Source organism: Meleagris gallopavo, chromosome 3, assembly GCF_000146605.3.
Source record: "Meleagris gallopavo isolate NT-WF06-2002-E0010 breed Aviagen turkey brand Nicholas breeding stock chromosome 3, Turkey_5.1, whole genome shotgun sequence".
Taxonomy (NCBI): Eukaryota; Metazoa; Chordata; class Aves; order Galliformes; family Phasianidae; genus Meleagris; species Meleagris gallopavo.
Window position 1 is genome coordinate 22,333,340 of NC_015013.2, and position 19,756 is coordinate 22,353,095.

General features: G+C 40.6%; 1 protein-coding gene and 1 long non-coding RNA gene across 2 annotated transcripts in view; one reads left to right on the plus strand and one right to left on the minus strand.

Annotated features, from left to right (window-relative positions):
• MARCHF11 (membrane associated ring-CH-type finger 11) overlaps positions 1-7,481 on the plus strand; it is a 33,979-nt gene extending 26,498 nt beyond the window's left edge. The window contains exon 4 of the mRNA XM_031552697.1: positions 3,806-7,481. Coding sequence (XP_031408557.1) covers positions 3,806-4,128 — 323 coding nt within the window. The 3' untranslated portion in view covers positions 4,129-7,481. The remainder of the gene's footprint in view (positions 1-3,805) is intronic.
• A 5,159-nt stretch (positions 7,482-12,640) lies between these two features.
• Positions 12,641-19,472, minus strand: LOC116216443. The gene is made up of 3 exons (XR_004159178.1): positions 18,902-19,472; positions 18,721-18,802; positions 12,641-17,224 (listed from the first exon to the last, which is right to left on the minus strand). It is a non-coding gene; the product is annotated as an uncharacterized LOC116216443 (long non-coding RNA).
• Positions 19,473-19,756: the final 284 nt, after the last annotated feature.

The following is a 19,756-nucleotide window of genomic DNA, read 5'->3' on the forward strand; positions in this document are numbered from 1 at the left end:
TTTAAGTTTTAGTTTTCCACCCTTTTTAAGCTTCCACTTGATTTCAGCCTCTACTTTTCTTTAGTCTCCCATCCCTTTACAGTGTTTGGTTTTCCACCTGTTTTCAGCATTCACTCTTTCTGAAGCTCTATGTTTTCTTATGCCTGCCAAAGTTCTTTTTCAAGCCTTCCCACCCCTTTTGATTTCCTACTAATGTTTTGGTACCTCACCCTTTTTTTGTCCTCCCAACTCTTTCTCAAACCTCTTAATCGGACCGCCTACTCTTTTTTGTCTTCCTTTTTTTTTTTCCCTCTAACTTTACTTTCAGCCTTCTACTCCATTTTTTTAACCTACAGTCATTTTTTTCAGTCTTTTTTTTTCTCAATCTTTTTTTTTCCATCTGCTCTCTGTTTTGTTCTGCTGCTCCTTTTTGACCTTCCACTCCTTTTTCAGCCTGCACTTCTTCTCAGACCATTTTTCTTCGACCTTTCAATGAAGTAGTTCACTTTCAGGCCTTCTTTCATACCTTTTTCTCTCCCACCATTGCAAATACCTAATAACATCCACTAATTCCCTTAGATGTAAAACTGTACTGGCAGAGGTTTTTTTATAATGAATATATCTAGCTAAATTTAAAATTTTTTCAGTCAGAAACACTTTTTTTCACATTTCTATTTAACTCTAAATAGTTGAGAAATAGTTAAATTACTTCTTTAAAGTGGATGTTTCACTTTAATGCTTTGCCTTATTTTTTTTTTTTTTTTTGTTTGGTGAGTCTTGACAATTTTGTCCAGTGGATGAAGGCTGTTTTTAAAAAGTGTCTTTAATTCCCCACTAAAAAATGTTTAGGCTTCTGGGATGATAATTCCTGAATGATTATAAGAGAAATTAATGTGATAAGTAAGACAACACAGGAGCCTAACGCCACATCTGAACAACGATGTGTCCTTCTTGTAAAGGCATTCAGTATGAAAAAGCTCAAGTGTTCTGTGGTTCAGGATATGAAAGCCTTTGGACAGAGCAAATGAAAGAATTTCACAGTACTTTACAATGAACAAACAAAAAATGATATCCTCATAATCCTATTGTCTGGCTCCCACAACAGTCACTACATTTTAGAAATAAATCCTGAAGGTAAAGCCTTTTTAGAACCTTAGCACATTTTGCCAGGTCCCTCATTCCCAAAACTCTGTTCCTTGTAGATGCTACTTGGACAGAATGTTGGAACAGCTAATAGCACTGAAATCTAACACTACTTGGGATTGTCTGGATTTTGTCTGATAAAAGTATTCTGCTGATCTGTAATTTTTTCTTCTAGGACTGTGTGAGTATGTTCTCTGTGCTATTGAAACTATGGGTTTTGGAACAAATTCAGGGATTTATCCTTGTTTTTTCTTCTCTTGTATCCCCATTCACTGCTGTGAACCTCATAAGAAAAGTATTCTTAGTCAGTGTCGTGCAGCTTCATTTTAGTGACTAACTAACTGCTTATATTCTGATCATCAGAACTTCTCTGTAACTGGAAAATCATATCCAGCATTTAAACCAGATTTCCCCTTCTTTATGGTCTCAGAACTTTTGGTGTAGAGAGGTGTTTTATCTTTTTTCTGCCTGAAAGTTTCTTTCAAAAGAGACAGGCTGTCTATTGGCATTCTTCTGTCTCTTCTGTATAGATTCTTCTGAATTTGCAGTTTCATCAGATGGGAAATCAACCTTTTGAAGAGAAAAGTTAGGAAAGTGCTTTTTTTCCTTCAGCATTGCCAAATCAGTCAACTTTATTTCAAGCCTTTCAATATTTGATCCTTTGTTACTTAGCTCTTTGAGAGCATATATGAATAACAGCTTCCATTTTAAAGCAAATTAATCTTCCCTACCATTGTTGAGAAAAATCTGAAAATATAATTTCACTAAATAGGAAAAATTAGTTCTTTAAAATAAAACAGTTCTATGACTTTTCTGTCATAATTCTGGGGGGATGCTTTTGACTCTTTAGGTGTACCTCACGTACTTCACTGACCTTCCTAATTTCTTCCTGATGCATTCTAAAATATATAGTTTGGGCACCAGTGGAGAGCAGGCAGATATCAGAAATCTTTAGACTGGGGTAAATAGGTTCTCTCAATTTTGCTTCATCACAATCTTGCGAGAAATTGGACCTAAGAGTATTATGATCCAGGAACAGGTAGAGGGAAACTACTATTATGCTCTTTTCATTCTGTAGGAAATGCAGCAGGAAAAAAAAAGAAAAGAAAAGAAAGAGGAATTTTTGTCACAGCAATAAAACCCTGGCTTATTTGGTTTGTAGACTTCGTATGTGATCAAAGATCATTTTGCCTGTGTCAGATGCTTCAAGGAATTCTTGGTAAATTGAGAGGGCTACTACACCTGCTGTCATGTGTCCTGAAAGCAACCTCACTTGTATCCATCTTTCAATGCAAGGATCTTTAGAAATCTATCTGAATAGTTACTGTTATCTGAAAATTATTGCTCATGAATTGGAGGTTTGCTCCTCATATAAGTTCTTTTATCATCCTTCCTGCTTGTGCCATCTCTCTTTGAATGACCCTTTTCTGGTACCAGTTAACTCTTAGTTATCTCTTATCCCTAACAGACTTGGATGCTTAAATTACAAGTTTGTTGTGTAGCAATAGGTAATATATTATCCCTTTTGATAAAGAAATGTAGCTTTGAAACATATGAGAAAATTTTAAGTAAGAAACACATCAGATAACTAATATATTGCAACATTACTCAGAACAAAACTGCCATACCTGAGCAGAAGAAAAAATTAATAAGGCTGAAACTCAATGAATCCCATAAGTAAATTCATATTTGAAACATTCATGCTTGAAGAATGTGCATATAAGTATAAATTAATAAAAGTATATGCACACCTATGACAAATGAAGAATTTCACTTAAGTAAAAAATTTCTGCAGTTACAAAAATCATGAGCCTACATGGAAGATCAGAAGCAGATTGGTCTATTCAGAACTTCAGATAAACTGTGTTTTCCTTGAAAGGACCATCTAAAAGATCTCTGGGGTTTCAGCAAAAAAGGTTGTGCTTTTGTCTGCTGAATTTTAAAGTGGAAGAAGAAAGCCCATCATCCTTGCCATGCTCATCATAGTTAATCATAAGACGTAATTTCTTCTTTCTCCACTAAAGCAAGAAAGGAAAGTCATTATTCTTAGAGCTGTTCCAAGTTGTCTTAACTTTTCTGTGCTCCCAGGCTGAAATAAGAATGTAAAAACAGTACCATTTGTTTGTACTGCATTCAACAAAACACCGCTATACAAATTTAAGATCGTTATAGAAGGTCCAACTTAAAAATCTACTTAAACTGTTACAATTCTCAATAAATAATACTCACTGTGAACAAGGATAACACCAGCATGAACAATCAATTTACAGATCTGCTGGTAAAGTTGCTTGATAATGGTTTACTTAAACATAAATACTTTTTTTCAGTTAGGCATGCTCAGATAATTCCAGTATTCATTATGTTGAGCTTCTGTTCAGAACAATTTTATTCTCTGCTTAGGAGGACTGGGAAATTTGTGTAATTTTTGGATTTTGTTTAAATATATGAAGGAAAAGTTTAAAATTGCAAAAAAATATACAAGTGCAGAATTTACGTGCATGCTCCCCTTTCCCCAGTCTTGAACATATGAATATTACCTCGCACATGTTCAACTTATTTGAATTGCCAGTTACAGTGGCTAGATCCATTACAACTTGGCATTATGAATTAAATCTGTATTTGCTCTCAAGATGATACCCTGTGACATTTTGTACAAACTAACGTCTTCTCTTCTTAATTTCAGGTCTCATAGTACATGAAGGTGCACCTGTTTATCGAGTGTTTAAGAGATGGAGGGCTGTGAATCTACACTGGGATGTGTTAAATTATGATAAAGCTACAGATATAGAAGAGAGCAATCGAGGAGAATCCTCAGCAGGAAGGACACTGTGGTTACCACTGACTGCATTTAGAAACAGAAATTTAGTTCACCCAACACAGTTAACCTCACTAAGATTTCAGTGTGGCTACGTATTGTTACATCTGTTCAACCGCATGAGACCTCAGGAAGATTCATCAGAGGATAATGGCTCTGGGGAAGTAGTAATGAGAGTGACCTCAGTGTAAAGATTAAGCTCACTGTGCTACACAGATAAGAATAATATGCCCTGATGTTACAGGGGTTTGGAATGTAGCTACAACGAATGGTAAAACCATTAACACTTGAGAAAAAAAAAAAAACCACACACACATTTTTTTAAAAAAAATTAATGCTTTTCTATGATCAGCTAAATCACAAATGCATTTTTCTGACAAAAAAAAAACAAAAAAACAAACAAAAACAAACAAAAAAAAACACACAACAAAAAACCAACACCCAACCTCTTGCTTTTTATATAGTCTGGTTTATTAAATTTTTTGTCAATTTGTTACATAAGGTGTATACAATTATAGTTTAATTCTTAGGTCTTTGAATGCTGAAGAAAGTCATTTTTAAGTAAAAAAATATATTTAAATGTATTTTCTTAAACACTGGCTTTAACCCACTGTTATTATTTTTCCCACTTTCATGAGGATTAAACTGAACAGATTTCTTTCAAAAAGAAAAAAAGATGTTGACACAAGTCAAGTATTCTTTCTTTTCTATCATTTTTTGTTGTCTGTAGCTCAGTTTGGGTATGTGAAAGTAGGTGAGAGATATATTGTCCCTTGCCTTTAAGCAGGAAGTCCACCAGCTGTTCATAGAACCAAGAGGGAAGATGCCAGCTCTTCTTTTAGCTCTCCCAGGGGGATGTTGATGTCAGGCACACGTAAGATACAGACAGGGGAAGAGTGTGCAATTCCTCTCTGATGTCCAAGATCTGCAGACTACAGGAGCTGTTCCGGTGCACAGACTTCACACTGCATACCAAACAATGGTGCTGCATTTAGCAGCCTCTGAATTTCCAGCAGCACTCTTACTACAAGCCACCATCCAACCATATTCTTTAAAACAAAAAAGAAATGGGCATTATATGTATTGCCAATTGAAATAGAGTAGGATGGTAAGAAAAAAAGTTAATTATTGTTCTCCTACCCACCTTCTTCCTAGGCACAGCCTCACTCCTCCATCCCTGACCTCTCCATCTCCTGACCCCGAGCAGTACAGGGCTGGGGAATGGGGTCAGTATCTGACAGCTCCCCATCCTCACACCGTGCCCTGCTCCAGTTGGGCCTTCCCAGGGGCTGAGGGAGAGCCCTGCCCAGTGCTGTTGGAAAGTCTCCACTCTGGCTGCGCCTAGAGCCCACCCTGACCTCCTCCTTTCCTCAAGGTGCAGACAGGGGTTTCTCCTGCTGTTGGTGGCTCCCAGTCACCTTGTGCCCTCCCATCCCGAGGCTCTCCCAAACTCTGTAGAGTTCATTTTGCTGATGAACTCTACAGAGGGTCCAGCACTCTGCATTAATTCTCAGGAGCTCAAATTTACACTTACCAAATCTACAGATAAGTTACTTCTCTTTAAGCAGTTCAAGTGAAAAGTACACTAGCCATCATCGGCCAAATGCAATATCAACAAAAGGTACTTTATATTCTCCATGACAAACTGCCAACATACAACTGCCAATCTCACTGAGAAACTGTGAGTATTCCTTTCCATATTAGCTTTCAGCAATTTCCAAAAGGATGGGAGAAATAGAAGATGAGAGGAACTATGACTGGGGAAATCTGCTGTATCACTGGGAATTAATTATTCCTAATTAGTACTTAAATAAAGCCTCCTTTCCCAGAAGCACCACAATTCCACATGACCAAGCTGAAATCAGAGTTTGCATCTCAAAGCAACTTGCAGCACAAGGTGAGTAATTAATTCCTTCCCCTACGTACTTAAAAGGTTCCATCTCACACCTCTTAGGTACCTGTGATCTGTGGAATTTAAAGATTATTTTAGCATTCTTTTGACCCATCCTTAAAAAAAAAAAAAATGAGAAGCATCTTAAAATGTTTTTTTTTTGTAAAGAGATCTTCTTCATTCACATCCAAATAAGTACTAGGCTGGATGAGAATGACTCACCAGAAAAGATCAACTGTTTCAGTTTAAGAGAGGAAAAGATTTGTGTTCAAATGTCTGAAAGACACGTGTCCAGAACACTTAACAACTACTGAGGGGGAAATGGTTCTGGTTCAACTAAGAGTAATGAAAATCAGTGAGTGAGAAAAATGTGTTGGGCAAATACCAGAAAAGCCTTTTTAACAGCAAGATTTGTCATCCTTAATCATTTATGTGGCACAACGATATTACGTATGTCTGAGCCTATGAATTTCTATATATAGAAAGTGAGATCAGGAAACAAACAGTCACAGGATTAGTATGGGCAGAGTGCAGTTATAGAAAAAAAAAGAAATCTATGATGAGATGTACTGCGGAATGTTTTTAGTAGCAAGAGTATGTAGTGTAGGATACAAATATTTCTTCATCGACCTTGTATTTGGATTTGTGCATTACTGCAGTGCTGTAATAACCTACATGCAAGATAAATGAATTCAATTCAGAACAGCTGCAGAGAAGGGAATGAAAAAGGAGTAGGGGCTGTATTTCACACAAGGAAATTAGAAAAGTGTGGCTTATTCTGTTTAACAAAAGTTGAATGAATGTTATTGTTCCTAGTTACTACATTGCAAATAAAATTTTAAGCAACGAAGACTAAGAAAAATGAGAATTCAAGGACACAAGTAGACCGCAAATCAATTTATTTGTAAATTCAAATAGTTTTAAAATATTCATAGAATGAAGTGCAGACAACAGTTTAAGTTAAAAGGCCCATGGGAGGACATGTAGTCCAACCTACAGGGTAAGCTCTAGGGCCAGACCAGGTTGCTAAGGGCTAAGTAGTCAAGTCTTATAATTTTCAAAGGATGGAAATTACACAACTTCTCTGGGTAGCCAATTCCAACTATTGCCTGTAACCAGAGCATATTCTTTCTATTCTACTTCTTTTGTCTCACCATCCCACAAAGCCCCACTGTGATAAGGATGGCTTTGTCTTCTTATTAACCACAGGTTATCACAGGTTCAGGCAGGTTACTGTTTGAACAAGAATTGTAGAATATCCTGAGTTGGAAGGGACCCATAATGATCACTGAGTCCAACTCCCAGCTCCACGCAGGACCATCCAAAATTCAAACTATGTCTGAAAGCATTGACCAAAACGCTCCTTGATCTCCAGCACGTGGGGGCCCCCCCCCCATGTGAAAGAGCAACTTTGGAGTTTCACTACCAAGACACTCCAGAAACAGCAAGAATTCTGCTTGAGATGCCCCATTCAGATTTGGCTCATTGAAACAAAGTAGTGTTTGCTGCTTAAACTGAAGGTGCCTATCCCAAAACTGTGAGTGGTGAAATGCATCCTTCCAAGGCTCTCAAGGACAAGGCCATTTCCAGTCACTGTTATACATACAACATTTTTAGAAGTTTATAATAAAAATTCAAGTTTTATAACAATTAGATTACTAGTAGAGGCATATATTTCAGGGAGTAAAATTCAGCAGAAGTCTCTGGGTAGACACACTAAAAAACACTTGATATCAGCATGAAAACCAACAAAAAGCCCATTTTTACTTTAAAAAAAAAAGTAGAAACAATTATGCAAAATAAAGTTGCTTCATAACCAGTTTCCTGACCACAGAAAGCTAATCTGATGGGAACTCTACAAAGTAGCTCCCTGAATTCTCAGTTCTTCCCTTTAAAATTTAACTTACTGTTAAAACATCCCATGTAATATTTAAGGTAAACCTTTACACATATTCCCTTCTTGAAACTGCGTTTCACCAGTATTAGCCTCCCCTGGTGCATAAATCACATGGTAGCAGCCCTGCTTGCACTGAAACTCACTGAGCTGTGCCAGTCTGGTTATACTCCAGATCAACCCACAACTATTTCATGGAATGCTTTGATTTATTTAACGTGGTACCACCAGACCCATTGAGATTACTGAGCAAACTGGCATTTGCCACTGAAGAATCACAGTGATCCAAGATGCTGCTTGGACTGCACTGCAACAGCAAATTGGAGGAAAAGGTATATATGATTTGATTGTAAATTTTCACAAAAGCTGTTAACAATGGAATATCTTAGCTTATCATAGCTCTGCTCTGTTAATGACACATCCATGGAATGACTGCCATTATTTTCTACCTCAAATAAAGCTACGGCAGCACAGGACAGAACTAGCTGGTTTTCCTGTAAGAGAATTGTACTTCTCCCTCTAAAACTGTGACAGATGTTTGAAAGATAACTCTAGATTTCTACTGGACTAAATTCAAAAATTCAGTTAGTATCTGTCAGATCTGTGACTCCAGTAATTATGTTTAACAAACATGAGAATTTTCTAATGCTTGAAATAAACAAACTGTTAGGAAGTTTTCTGGGGAGAAATGAAGATACCATTAAAACCATGTAATCTTTCTTGTTGGCCGTACATAAGCCAATTTATTTTCATAAGCCTTGTAAAAATTTCAGAATCCCTAGTGAGCTGCCATTTTTTAGAATTACCTCTCAGCTGCCATCGAAGAAGTAAAGCCATCTTTAGGGCTGAAGTACTACTTTACAGGGGATACCAGAGTAATCTTTTAAAACAGGTAATACTTGTATTTTGTCTTCTTGAAATCAGAGATTAGGTTTCAGATCTTTTCCACATTCGAAAATTTGTCAGCTGGCCTCTTTTCTTGGATTTAAGGAAGATTTATAATGTGCTGCAGAGTGCAACCACCATGTGAGTTAAAGGCAATGCATACCTTAAAACCAATCTCAGAGCAAAAAAAGAAAAGAGAAGGAAGCACTGGGAGACAGGCCACTGAGAAGCGTAAATACCTTTCAAAGGTCAACGACAGGTAACAGAGAAAGAGCAGTCCATAGCACATAGCATAGTTTTTTCCTGCTGTGGCCAGTCAGCCATACTGCAAGCATGTAAAAACCCATGATCATCCTCCTTCTTAATGAGCCATCACTGGACAGACTGAAACCGCCCTTTTACCCTGGAGTCTCTGTAGGAAGGACCACCTCGAGCCAAAGCTGACCCTCACTTGTCTCCTTTTGCTCCCTTAGTTCAGAAGCCGAGACTTTAAATCTGTCCTGTGTAGGATAAAAGACACATCAGCTGGTCGAACATTTGTAAGAGCCTCATAAAGTGACATCTTCAGCATGAAGCAGCTGACTGGAACCAGATACAGAATTATTTCAACACCTGTTGAAGCAAGCTGTCTTGGGTCAGGTCCAACCTGTTGGTAACAGCTGGGTGCTGGAGGACAGAATCAGCCATGGCAGGGATCAGAAATACCACAACTCTGCTCCTTGCAGTGACTGTGAAGGTAAACGGAGGGGGCTCAGACAGTGGTTTTCTTGGAGGATTTTCCCAGGTCCCAGACTCACTTCCTGGCCCAAAGCCTCACTTCATCTACGCTAAGGCTGGGAGAGAAACAGCCAAACCTGCGAAAGCAAACATCATGAGAAGTAACGAGTCCACAGGTCCTGTTTTCTCAGTCTTGCTACATTTTTGAAAATGAAACAAAACAAACAACAATAACAACAACAACAAAAAAACACAACCAACCATCAAAATTGCCTTTTCCCTCCCATCTTTCCATAATTTGAGTAGCCAGATTTGAAATAGGAGGAATGGAAAATGCAGCCAAATCCAGGGAACTTTGTCTTTTCAAGTGAGCATGTAACAGCCACCATACATTCCTCATCAGGAGTTTGCTGGAGTTTAAAATGTTGAACTGGGACAGCCAAGTCTTTAAAGGGGAGGAGGGAACTGACTCTGCTGTAGGAGACAAACAAAATGTGAGTGATGTCCCCCTTCCCACACCACTGCAGGAAGATTTTTACCTAGTGCAGCATTTTCCAGCAGCTGTTTAGGAACAGACTCAATCCTTGGGTGCCTTGGTGGGCTACCTCACCTCTGGGGCTGCCTCTGGTGCTGCAAGCAAGGCTTCTGCTAAGTCCCCTCCTGTGTGCCCGCAGCAGGTCTCAGCCCCAGTCTGGGTTGTTTTTTTTTCTAATGCAATCAATCAAAATGAGTAATAGCTAGAGTCCCTTGTAAGGTCACAAATTCAGAGCCTGCTGCATTTCTCCTATCAGGGAGCATCTCTGAACGCAGCTGTTTCATGCCTCTTATAAAGAAAGCAATTCAATCCAGAAGAGGCCCAAATAATTTTAATAAAAGGTGTTTTGTCCACTCAGAAACGCTCCCCAGCCTGTGCAGTAGGTCCCTGATCAAATAAGACAAAGTCTATCATCCAGACACAGCCTGGCTCTGTCTGGGTAGTGTATCTTGGTAGGCTTTGCTGTTCCCTGCCCCATGCAGCTTGTGTTAATGAACTTCAGAAAAGAATCTGTAGAAGCTTTTAGTTTTGAAATGGAAAACTTTTCAGTTTCTGTGGGTAAATACTAGCAACACATTTCAAGCTGGTGCTGACACTCAGAGTACGTGAGATAAGGGGTTTGTTCCAACCAAACATATCTGGGCTCTCTCTCTCTCTCCCACGCATTAAGGTAATTCAATGTTCCAGTTTGCCACTAATGACAATTTGGCATTTATCTGTGAAACAAGAGTTTCCAAGAAACTGCTCAATATTTATCTTGACGTCATCAAGTGTTTAGCACCTTCATAGGGCATTAATTTGCATTTTACATATTTAGTAGAACACCCATTTACTCCAGCAGAGATAAGTGTACTTCATGTTGTTTATCAATTAAAACACTTTTTTTTTTTTGAATGCAATCTCATGTGAAGTAACAACTATTTCCACTCATAAATCAGTTTTCCTGTCTTCTTCCCAATTCTCAGGGTTCTTTTGGTGGCAGCTTTTAATCCATCTCTCATGGAGAGTCTAAGACGTGCCATACCTCATGCACAGAGGCGTATATTTTGCATGATAAGAGCTTTAAATTCACCATGTAGGTGAAACTAGCATTTAGATTAGGAGCCTTCCCTTGTGACTGGAAGGGAGCGAGCTCAGGTGATCTCCTCCCAGTTATCAGCCAGACAGGCTTCGTGCTGCAGTTGTTCCTCTCCCCAGATGACACAGACACTGCTCACATCACAGCAACCTCAGGAGCTGAGACACATCCTGACCTACCAAAAACCATCAGGTGTCCTCTTATCTGCCCTCAAAACTTGACCATCTATTACATAACTTAGTGGAATAGGCTGTTGTTTGACAAGTCTCATTCTGCCTTTTCTATTTCATTTGTACATCTGTTCATCTTGCCCCATGGAAAGAAAAGTGCAGTGGCACCTCTAGAAGGAAAATTACTTGCAACAAGATTTGAGAAACAAGATGGAGAACGACAACAAGATGGAGAAAGAAGCTGCTCACTGCCCACTGGGTCTTCATTGCGCACAGCCCTTCAGCAACAGGAGAGCAGCTGTGGTGGCTGAAGTGCAGCATTTTTATTTTATTTATTATTTTGCTCTGTGAACTCAAAAAATACTCTATGAGGATGATGAACAAATCTCTCTGCAGAATTGGAGAGGTCATGTCTGGGCAGGGGGGTGGGGGATGGCGGGGGGGCCATGAAATAATCCCAGCAGATGCCACTTGAGATGAGGCTGCGGTAGGCTGGGATTAGTGCCAAGAGGAAACAGGTGGTGAAACGGCGTTGATCAGTTATTACCCTTGAATCTGTTTACAAATCATCACAGGCACCTCCAAAGCATTCACGGGCTTCAGACACTGCTTGTCCCTTCTACCATTTCTGGGTGGGGAAAGCAATGACAGCACTGGGCACGGCACAAATCATATGTTCACTGTAATGTTGGAATATACATATGCAGGTCTTTTACTATCCACTGACCATTCCCCTACTCAGTCTAGGGGAAGCTTTCCATCATGGAGAATTTTCTGGTAAGAGCAAATGGCATTCCTGCATGCAGGAACTGCTTCCTTTGAAAGACATCCTCCAGCTGTCTCAGAATGGAAAACTTAAATAACTCCTCTTTAATCGAATGCAAAATGTGCAAGGAGGCAGGAACAAGCCTCTGCCAGTGAGGAGGATAGGCATTCTTCTATTGTTTGAGGCTTCCTGATTATCAGGAAAAGAGTTAAAGGGGGTGAGGCTTGATACACCTAGACAGTTCTGCTCAGCACCCAACTGCGACCTGGGGACGTCCTTCCTGACCCCACCGCAACTGGCTTTACCATGAGCAGGAGAGCAGAAGTGGCTGGGTGCATTGAGTCTCCTGAGGGTGACCCATGCATGTGGCCATCAGCCTCCTGATGTCCCAAGTTGTCTGAACTATCATCAAGAACTATCATCTGAACTATCATACAACTCAAACCAGATTTCTCCTGACCATTGGCCTTCACTAGCATCAGTATATCGTACAATTAACAAATATACAGATATTAAGGTATAATAGAGAGCTTAGCTATGATATTATTACACCAAAGCAAGAAACAGAAATGATAGGTACGCTCACCTGTAACCTCAGCTTGCAAGGGAAACTCCAGTAGAGTGGATCTCCAGAAGAGATCCATCCCCACTAGCAGTCAGCTCTTAAATGGGTCAAGGAGAGGTGGAGCCAGGCTCCACCCTTTCCTGCAGCACAGGTGAATTGCCTTCACCTGTGCTCCCGTGGCTGACTCATTGCTCGCCTCAGGTGATCAATCAGAGGTTCAGGCCGTGATGCAGCAGCCCCATACAGTGTACATAGCAGCCATCACTTTAACAGGGATGTAATTAATAATCCCTGTGTGTGTGGGCATTGGCTATAATCGGAGGATGCAGTTTTGATTTTGAGAACACATTTTGATTTTCTGTACACATACACTGCATTTTACACATAATTTCCATTGCTCCGATTTATCCTATACCTGGTGGCTGCCAGTCCTGACTCACAGGCTCTGCTCTGAGACAACAAACTTCAGTGTGGCAGTTTGCAGCTCCTGAGTGCTCTGTCACAGCAATTTGTCCTCCCCACCTCTCCCCACCCTCGTGGCAGGGAGCTGCCTGGCTCACACCTGCCCATAGGAAAATCCCTGGACCTAGCACTAAACCTTGAGCCTCATCTGTGGTGAAGGTAACCTGATTTGCTCATAATGAGCTTTGAGAGAGTCTGCTAATTATCTCAGGTACCAAAATACTGCCCCTCTGGGTAGGTAAGTCCTTGCTGTCTTTTTAATGCAAGTCTAAAACATTTCTGTTCAGCTGTCACACCAGGAATGTGTCACTTTGGTCATTGCCATGGAGGTCCCACTGATGAGAGTTGCCCAAGTCTCATCACTTACAAGGAGCAACACAGCAAAGCTTACGTGTAATTGCCACCACAAACTGAAGGTTGCTGAGGTCCTCTTCCTCCTTCCCATGTTGGGCCACCTGCAGGAAATACTCTCAAAGCCTCTCTGTCAGACTGAGCATGACAAGGAACACCGTGAGAGATGAGACACCCAGCAGCTCCATCATTAGCTCCGTCCTCCATGCCACAGGAAGACGGCATTCAATTCCTTCTTTAACTAAGAAGTATTGAACATGCTGCTATGCTTTCCCTTTCTGTCCTGGAGGTTGCAAGGCCTTATGTCATAAAAAATCTTTTGAACAACTTATGTGTCACAAAACTAATTCAAGTATTTAAAAAATTGTTTCTAAGGATTCTTCAACCACTGCTATCTTACCCCTGTATTAAACTCTTATTCTATTTCTGAGCAGATCAGAAAAGAAATGAAGCCTTGCTAGGCATTCCATTATAAAATAAATTTCCATGCAAAACCAATGCAAGCTACCAAATCCCTTTACAAACTGGAAATTCATTTTGGGGTGAGGCTGTCAGAGAACACTGAACCTACAAAGCTGATTTGCTGTGTGGCCCTTGCCCTCCAATCTGTAGTATGCATTAAACTGCAGAGCTGCCTGAAAAAGAAAAGTTTTTTCCATATCAACAGGACATCCATTTCTTTTGAGTAGGGTATAAGCCAGCCCACATATGGATGCTTCCAGATTCCTGGACCTTTTGTAGTTGCTTCGTATTTCTGTATTGACTTCTCCCTCCCCTTTCCCATTTTCATTGTTTCCTCTTCACGTATGATAAAACAATGAATCCTTCGGAAGGCAGGGCAATTCATCTTCAAGATGAGTTGTAATTCAATTTTTGTCTTCTGATGGTCTCTTTACCTACAGTTTGTTTGAAAATGAGGAACCTGCGCTGACCGCGTGGTGAATAATACTTCCTACATATCTTTCTAGATAAGAACATTACTGAGAGGAACCACATTATTGATTCTATATTCATAGAAGTTGTTATAAAGATTCCCAGATGTCAACACCACAAGATGGAAACCACTTCTAAATGTGCAGCTCGAGTGAAAAATACACGGACAGAGATTATTTAAAATACACTTGGGATGATCAGCACTTCCAGTTTTAGAAAATGTATTTTTGGTGAAGCATTAATATTTAATTATACTACAGAGCAGCTTTTTGAACATTTAGAAAGAATTGGGCCATTTTTAGAGGCCATACTCCTGTTTAAATGTTGCATCCAATGGACAATGGTTCTTTTTGCCACATGTACAGTATTTACTGTGGTTCATAACCAACTTATCTGATACCCTTGGGATGTGATGTAAAATAGCATATGACAATTCTGAACCCCGTGGTGCACATGATGCTGTCTTCCAGCCATGAAAAAATCTCCATCAACTGCAAGAGGGGCCAGTAAGGAGCATCTTGGTTATCCTCATCTGAATTCAGCAACTTCCTTCACTGTAAATCTCAATCAGACACAAGAAAACAGAAAATTGTTGATTGGGTTGCAGAGCATTTTTTTTTTACCAGTGCCAGTCTGTCCTTGGAAAAATTGCCAATTCTGGTTTTCAACATTTTTAATTAAAATTTGTCTCACATGTGCTTTCCATTCACATTTGAGGATAATTTGATGCCTGTTGCCTGACAATTCTTAAAAATACATATATATTCATATAATTCCATTCTTAAGTTTCAAGCAAGGTTGGCAATTGTATATTTACAAAACAAACAATCAAAAACTCCCCAAACCCCCCTACACAAACCACGCATGCAAGCACACCAAGAGCATGAACCATTATCTAGCTGAAAAACTCACAGGCTTAGCTTCAGACCTCTTCAGTTCAGCTGGTTATTGGCCAAGGCAATGCAGGAAAAAGAAGTTATTGATGGAAAGGAGCATGGGTAAACAGGAATGGAGGCTTTCATCCAAGCTTGCCCAATGACTTTTCACTCACTTTGCTTCTCTTTACCCCAATCCCCCCCCTTTGAGATTCTTAGGGTTTTTTTTGTTTTTTTTTTGTTTGTTTGTTTTTGTTTTTATTTTAAAATACAGCTTTCTTGCTGCATACACATAGCATATCGAAAGGGGCCTCTGCTTTTTAAAGCCAACCTGAATGTAACATAATGTAATAGAACAGAATCCGCACTCTAAAGCACAAGGATAGTATTACACTTTTACTAAACATGGATCTCATATTGATGCTTGTTTGAATTCAATTAATTCAATAAGTAAATGTATAGAGTGTAGTGAGATGTGCACAGATTCAGCCAAACAGGCTCACTGCTTCCAGGAAAACATTCACAGAAACATACCGGCATGTTGAAATCCTGTTTCTGCTGCACACATTCAAACACAACCGTTTTACAGGGGGAACATTCCAGGGGGTGGGGGTCATCCTAAGGCCTTATATTCAAACCTAAAAACAGACTAAGATGAAGTTATTTCCTTATTACATAAATAGTAACTGTAGGTGTATACAGGATCTTAAAAAGAAATATGAAGGCAGTGATTATGATTTTAAAGCCTGCTTCAAAGGTTAAAAAAAAAGGAAAAATAAATTATGGATTTTTATAAAGCCTTCCCTGCAAAACAGTCATCTGTAATTTTACACAGAAATACCAGAGCTTCAGCATTTTTGCTTTTGCCAGCCTGGTCCTCTCTGCATACATGAAGTCTCTTTCAAACTGGGCTGTCATTTGCTCTCTGGGATTTTTGTTTTTTTCCTTTTGTCCCATTCAACTTGAATTCTCAAGTGGTTTCCCAGTGACGAAACAGTTCTGCTCAGCCAAAGTGGAGGACAGCCAACACATCCAGATAAAGAGATTTTCAGATGAGCTGCGGGAAATTCATTACGCTGAAGGTATCATTATGTTCAGTAGCATTTGGTAATGTGGAACAGGCAGTAGGTGATTATTAATCATAGAAACCTTAGCACTTTGGCTCCTCTCTGTAACCTTTCATCGTTTTGCATAAGCTTCCTCTGCAGAAGTACAGCCTGCGGTGCTGCTCTGGCACACAGAAGCCAGCAGTAACACTATTTTAACCCTCAGAGCAGAAGTGCGCTGCTATCCAATATTCTTCCAGTTGCATAAAAGAGAACCCCTTTTCACTTACTGATAGGTAAACTGAAAACAAATTATTCTAGAAGATCATGGGACACTGCGGAAGGGGACATGCTGATAGAGAACTTGCACAAGGTGTGCACTCAAGTGAGTGGAAATCACAGAGCTGATACAAACACTTCTCCTGTGTGTGCTTGCAGTTTTATGAGGCAGTATGTGCAATCAGCTAAAAGATATGCTATAAAAACAATAACAATTTTCCCACAGGGGTATACAAACTATAACCTCTGTCTCATCTGTGAATCAGATAAATAAACTTTGATGGTATCTGGAAAAGGGGATAACTCTATTTGTGAGCAGTCATTTCTGTTGTCCTTTTCTGCAGTTCAGAAGCTCACAGATTAATGCCTGTGAGCTGCATACTGTTATTTAAAGGACAAGTTAGAGTAGAAGAGAGAAATATTAAGTAGGAGAGATTACATTTTTCTGCAGTGCCTTTATTAAATCACAGGATATTTACGTGCAAGGCTTATTTAAAGAAGACTCAGAAATTCCTGAGCCCAGAGAGGCTCTCTGTTTCTGAACATGAGAAGACAGAAGCACTATACTCCAAGTTTCTCTGTGTGCACTGCAAAACCACCCATTATGGCTAACTGTTATTTCTGGAGGAAGCTGAAGGGTTAAAACACACAAACCTAAAAGAATGTAATAATGGCATGAAAATGACTTTTGGTGGTGGCAAGCAGAGCACAACTCTAGCTGATTAACCCAGATAACTCTCCCTCTATCTTACCAGGTAAAACCCATGTCAGCCATCTTCCAGTGTCAGGGAGAGCATCGGTTGTCCTCATCACGGTGAGCTCAGCAGGTGTCAGCAACACCTGCCAAGAAACAATAGTAAAACTCCAGCCTTCTTTATGCTACCCCACTTTGGGACAGTGAAATACTTGTGCTACATCAGAGGCTATTTTTTGCCTACTTCAACCTACTTAACATTAATTCTCTAGAAATCAAAATTATTACACCAGGACAGTAAATGCTGCTCTGGGATTGAAAGTCTGTTCTTCTATCAGATACAGTGCTCAGAGCCTGCTTTGTTCCTATGGAGCTCAAGCTTCAGGAGAAGAGAGAAATTAGAGGACAGCAAGAGTCCACAGTGTTGGAGGACTGGAGGTGCGGCAGCCTTCCTCTCTTTTCCCCATAGATCAGCTGTTATAAATTGGCATTTGAGAACTAAGTAGGGATAATGTGGGCAACAGTACATGCAAATAAGAGGCGAATGGGTAACTTCCCACAACGAAGTTCTCCTCACTGGCAATATCTTTAAGCCAAAGTTCAGTTTTTTGCAGTCCACAAGCACATCAGGTTATTTGATGTCCAAGGAGCTTCTTAATGAGGCCTGGACTGGGTTCCCAGCATTTATGCACACATTTGCTTATCCCCAATACCTGAAGAAAATCTGAACTCAGTAAGGCACAGTATCCTGTGCAATCCTCAGTCATTTTGCCTGAAAGTAATGAGAACAATCTTAGGAACAGATAAATGACACAGCACCAGGTGAGCTGGTCTGTAAAGTAAAACGAACGTGTATGGCAAGCTGTTGCCTGATGTAGGGGCTGAAACCAAATGTCTGAGATTTGGACTGCCTCACATCACAGCAGGATTGTCTCAGTGGGGACACAGAATTCATTCCCCATCACCAAAAGAAGAAAGAGGACAAGTTTTGGTCAGATGGCACTTGCCACAACCACTTTGCCTGTGCTCTCCAAGCTCAGAACAGAGGATGGGCGCTGCTGTGAATGCCTGTAAGAAACCAGCAGCTCATCGCTTCCCACTGCACATCAGCAGCCGTGTGTGTGCTCCTGGAGCAGCAAAATGATATCCAATTTGCTTGATAAGTGTTTTCTCCTCTAGAGCCTGATGTAATTGAATATCAGGTGCATAGGCAATTCCACTACCTAAATTGCCTGCAATTTGTTCACGAAAAAGAACATTCATTTGATTCTGCTGTTGCGCGGTGCCCTCTTCAAGTCAGGTTAATTAAGGCAATGCCATTAGCTGCACAGGAAGGCCCTTCTCAGCACAAGCAAGATAGGGAGATCTGAATCTTGAACCTTCCTGAGGTGGTCAGTAGGTCGCAGAGGTGAGATGGAGGCAGGGAAGCAGAGCTGCCCATCGCAGGGATGGGCAGCACTTCTATGCTACAGTGAGCTTATCCTGCCAGCTGGCAGCCCAGTGGGGGTGCGCTCATCGTGCTAAGGGCCAGCAATTAATCGGACCGCTGCAAGGACGTAACACTGACAGTGCTGAAAGCAAGCAAAGGAAACATGCCCGTGTGACAATATATGCTTCTCTTCCCTCGGGAGTTTTTTCATACCTATTATGGAGATGTTTACTTCAGGAACGCTGCAGGGGAAATGGTGCTGCTGATGGTGATGGCGAAGATCACGAGCAGTTATCTGTACAGAGGATGACAGAGTCAGAGCAGTTCCTAGCTCTCACACGTCTCAAGGAAGCTTACAACAGGCAAGAATGTACCGTATCATTCAGAAACACACCTGCTACAGCACGGTCAGACCTTTTCTTTCTCACGTGGAGCATGAGAAACCCTGGTGGCTTTTCCCCTCCTCGCACAACACTTGCTGCGTTGCCTCAGGAAAGACTTCAGTCCTGCTCCCTTAGGCGGAGCTCTTGCCCAGCAAAGCCGGCCTGACAGCCTCCCTCCGGCAGCAGAGCGGCCTGAGCGGGGCCGGCTCCAGCCGGGTGTTCTTCCCGCCTTATCTGAGTGAGCCCTCGCTCCGGGAGATTTACATTCAATGAGCTGGTTTTATTAACAAAAATTCCAAGAGAAGCCAGGATAGTTAGGAAGTGTAGATGGAGCCCGACAGCTCGCCGCTGGCTTAGCAGGGATCAGGATCACGGTGGGAGCTGAAATGATATTAAAAGGGTGCGAGCTGAGTTGTCAAGCAACCGTGGGCTTGGCCAGGAAAGGATTACAGTCCACAGTAACATGCAAAATCTTCCACTTTTGATCCAATTTCCCATCATTGCTTCAGACTACCAGGAATATTACCCACTGACTTTTCTGTAAGGCTCACTCCAAAAGTAACGCCTCCTATTTATTTCTGTAGAAACTGCAGCAGATACGAAGAGCACAATAACACTATTTGACAGAGCAAGTTCTTTGCTCCAAAACACTATTTTTCAACATAGTCAAAACCATTAGCTATGCATTTTGGCGAGTGATGAACAAGAGCTTATGTGCCATGCTTGTAACAGTTTGCACCAGCAGAGGTGTCCCAGCCTTTCATGGCTACTGTGATAGCAACATTGCTAGGAAACTGTTGCCGATACAATCCATCTTTCATCAGCTGTTTGGTCTCCATAAACATTCAGTAAGTGTCAATGAATGT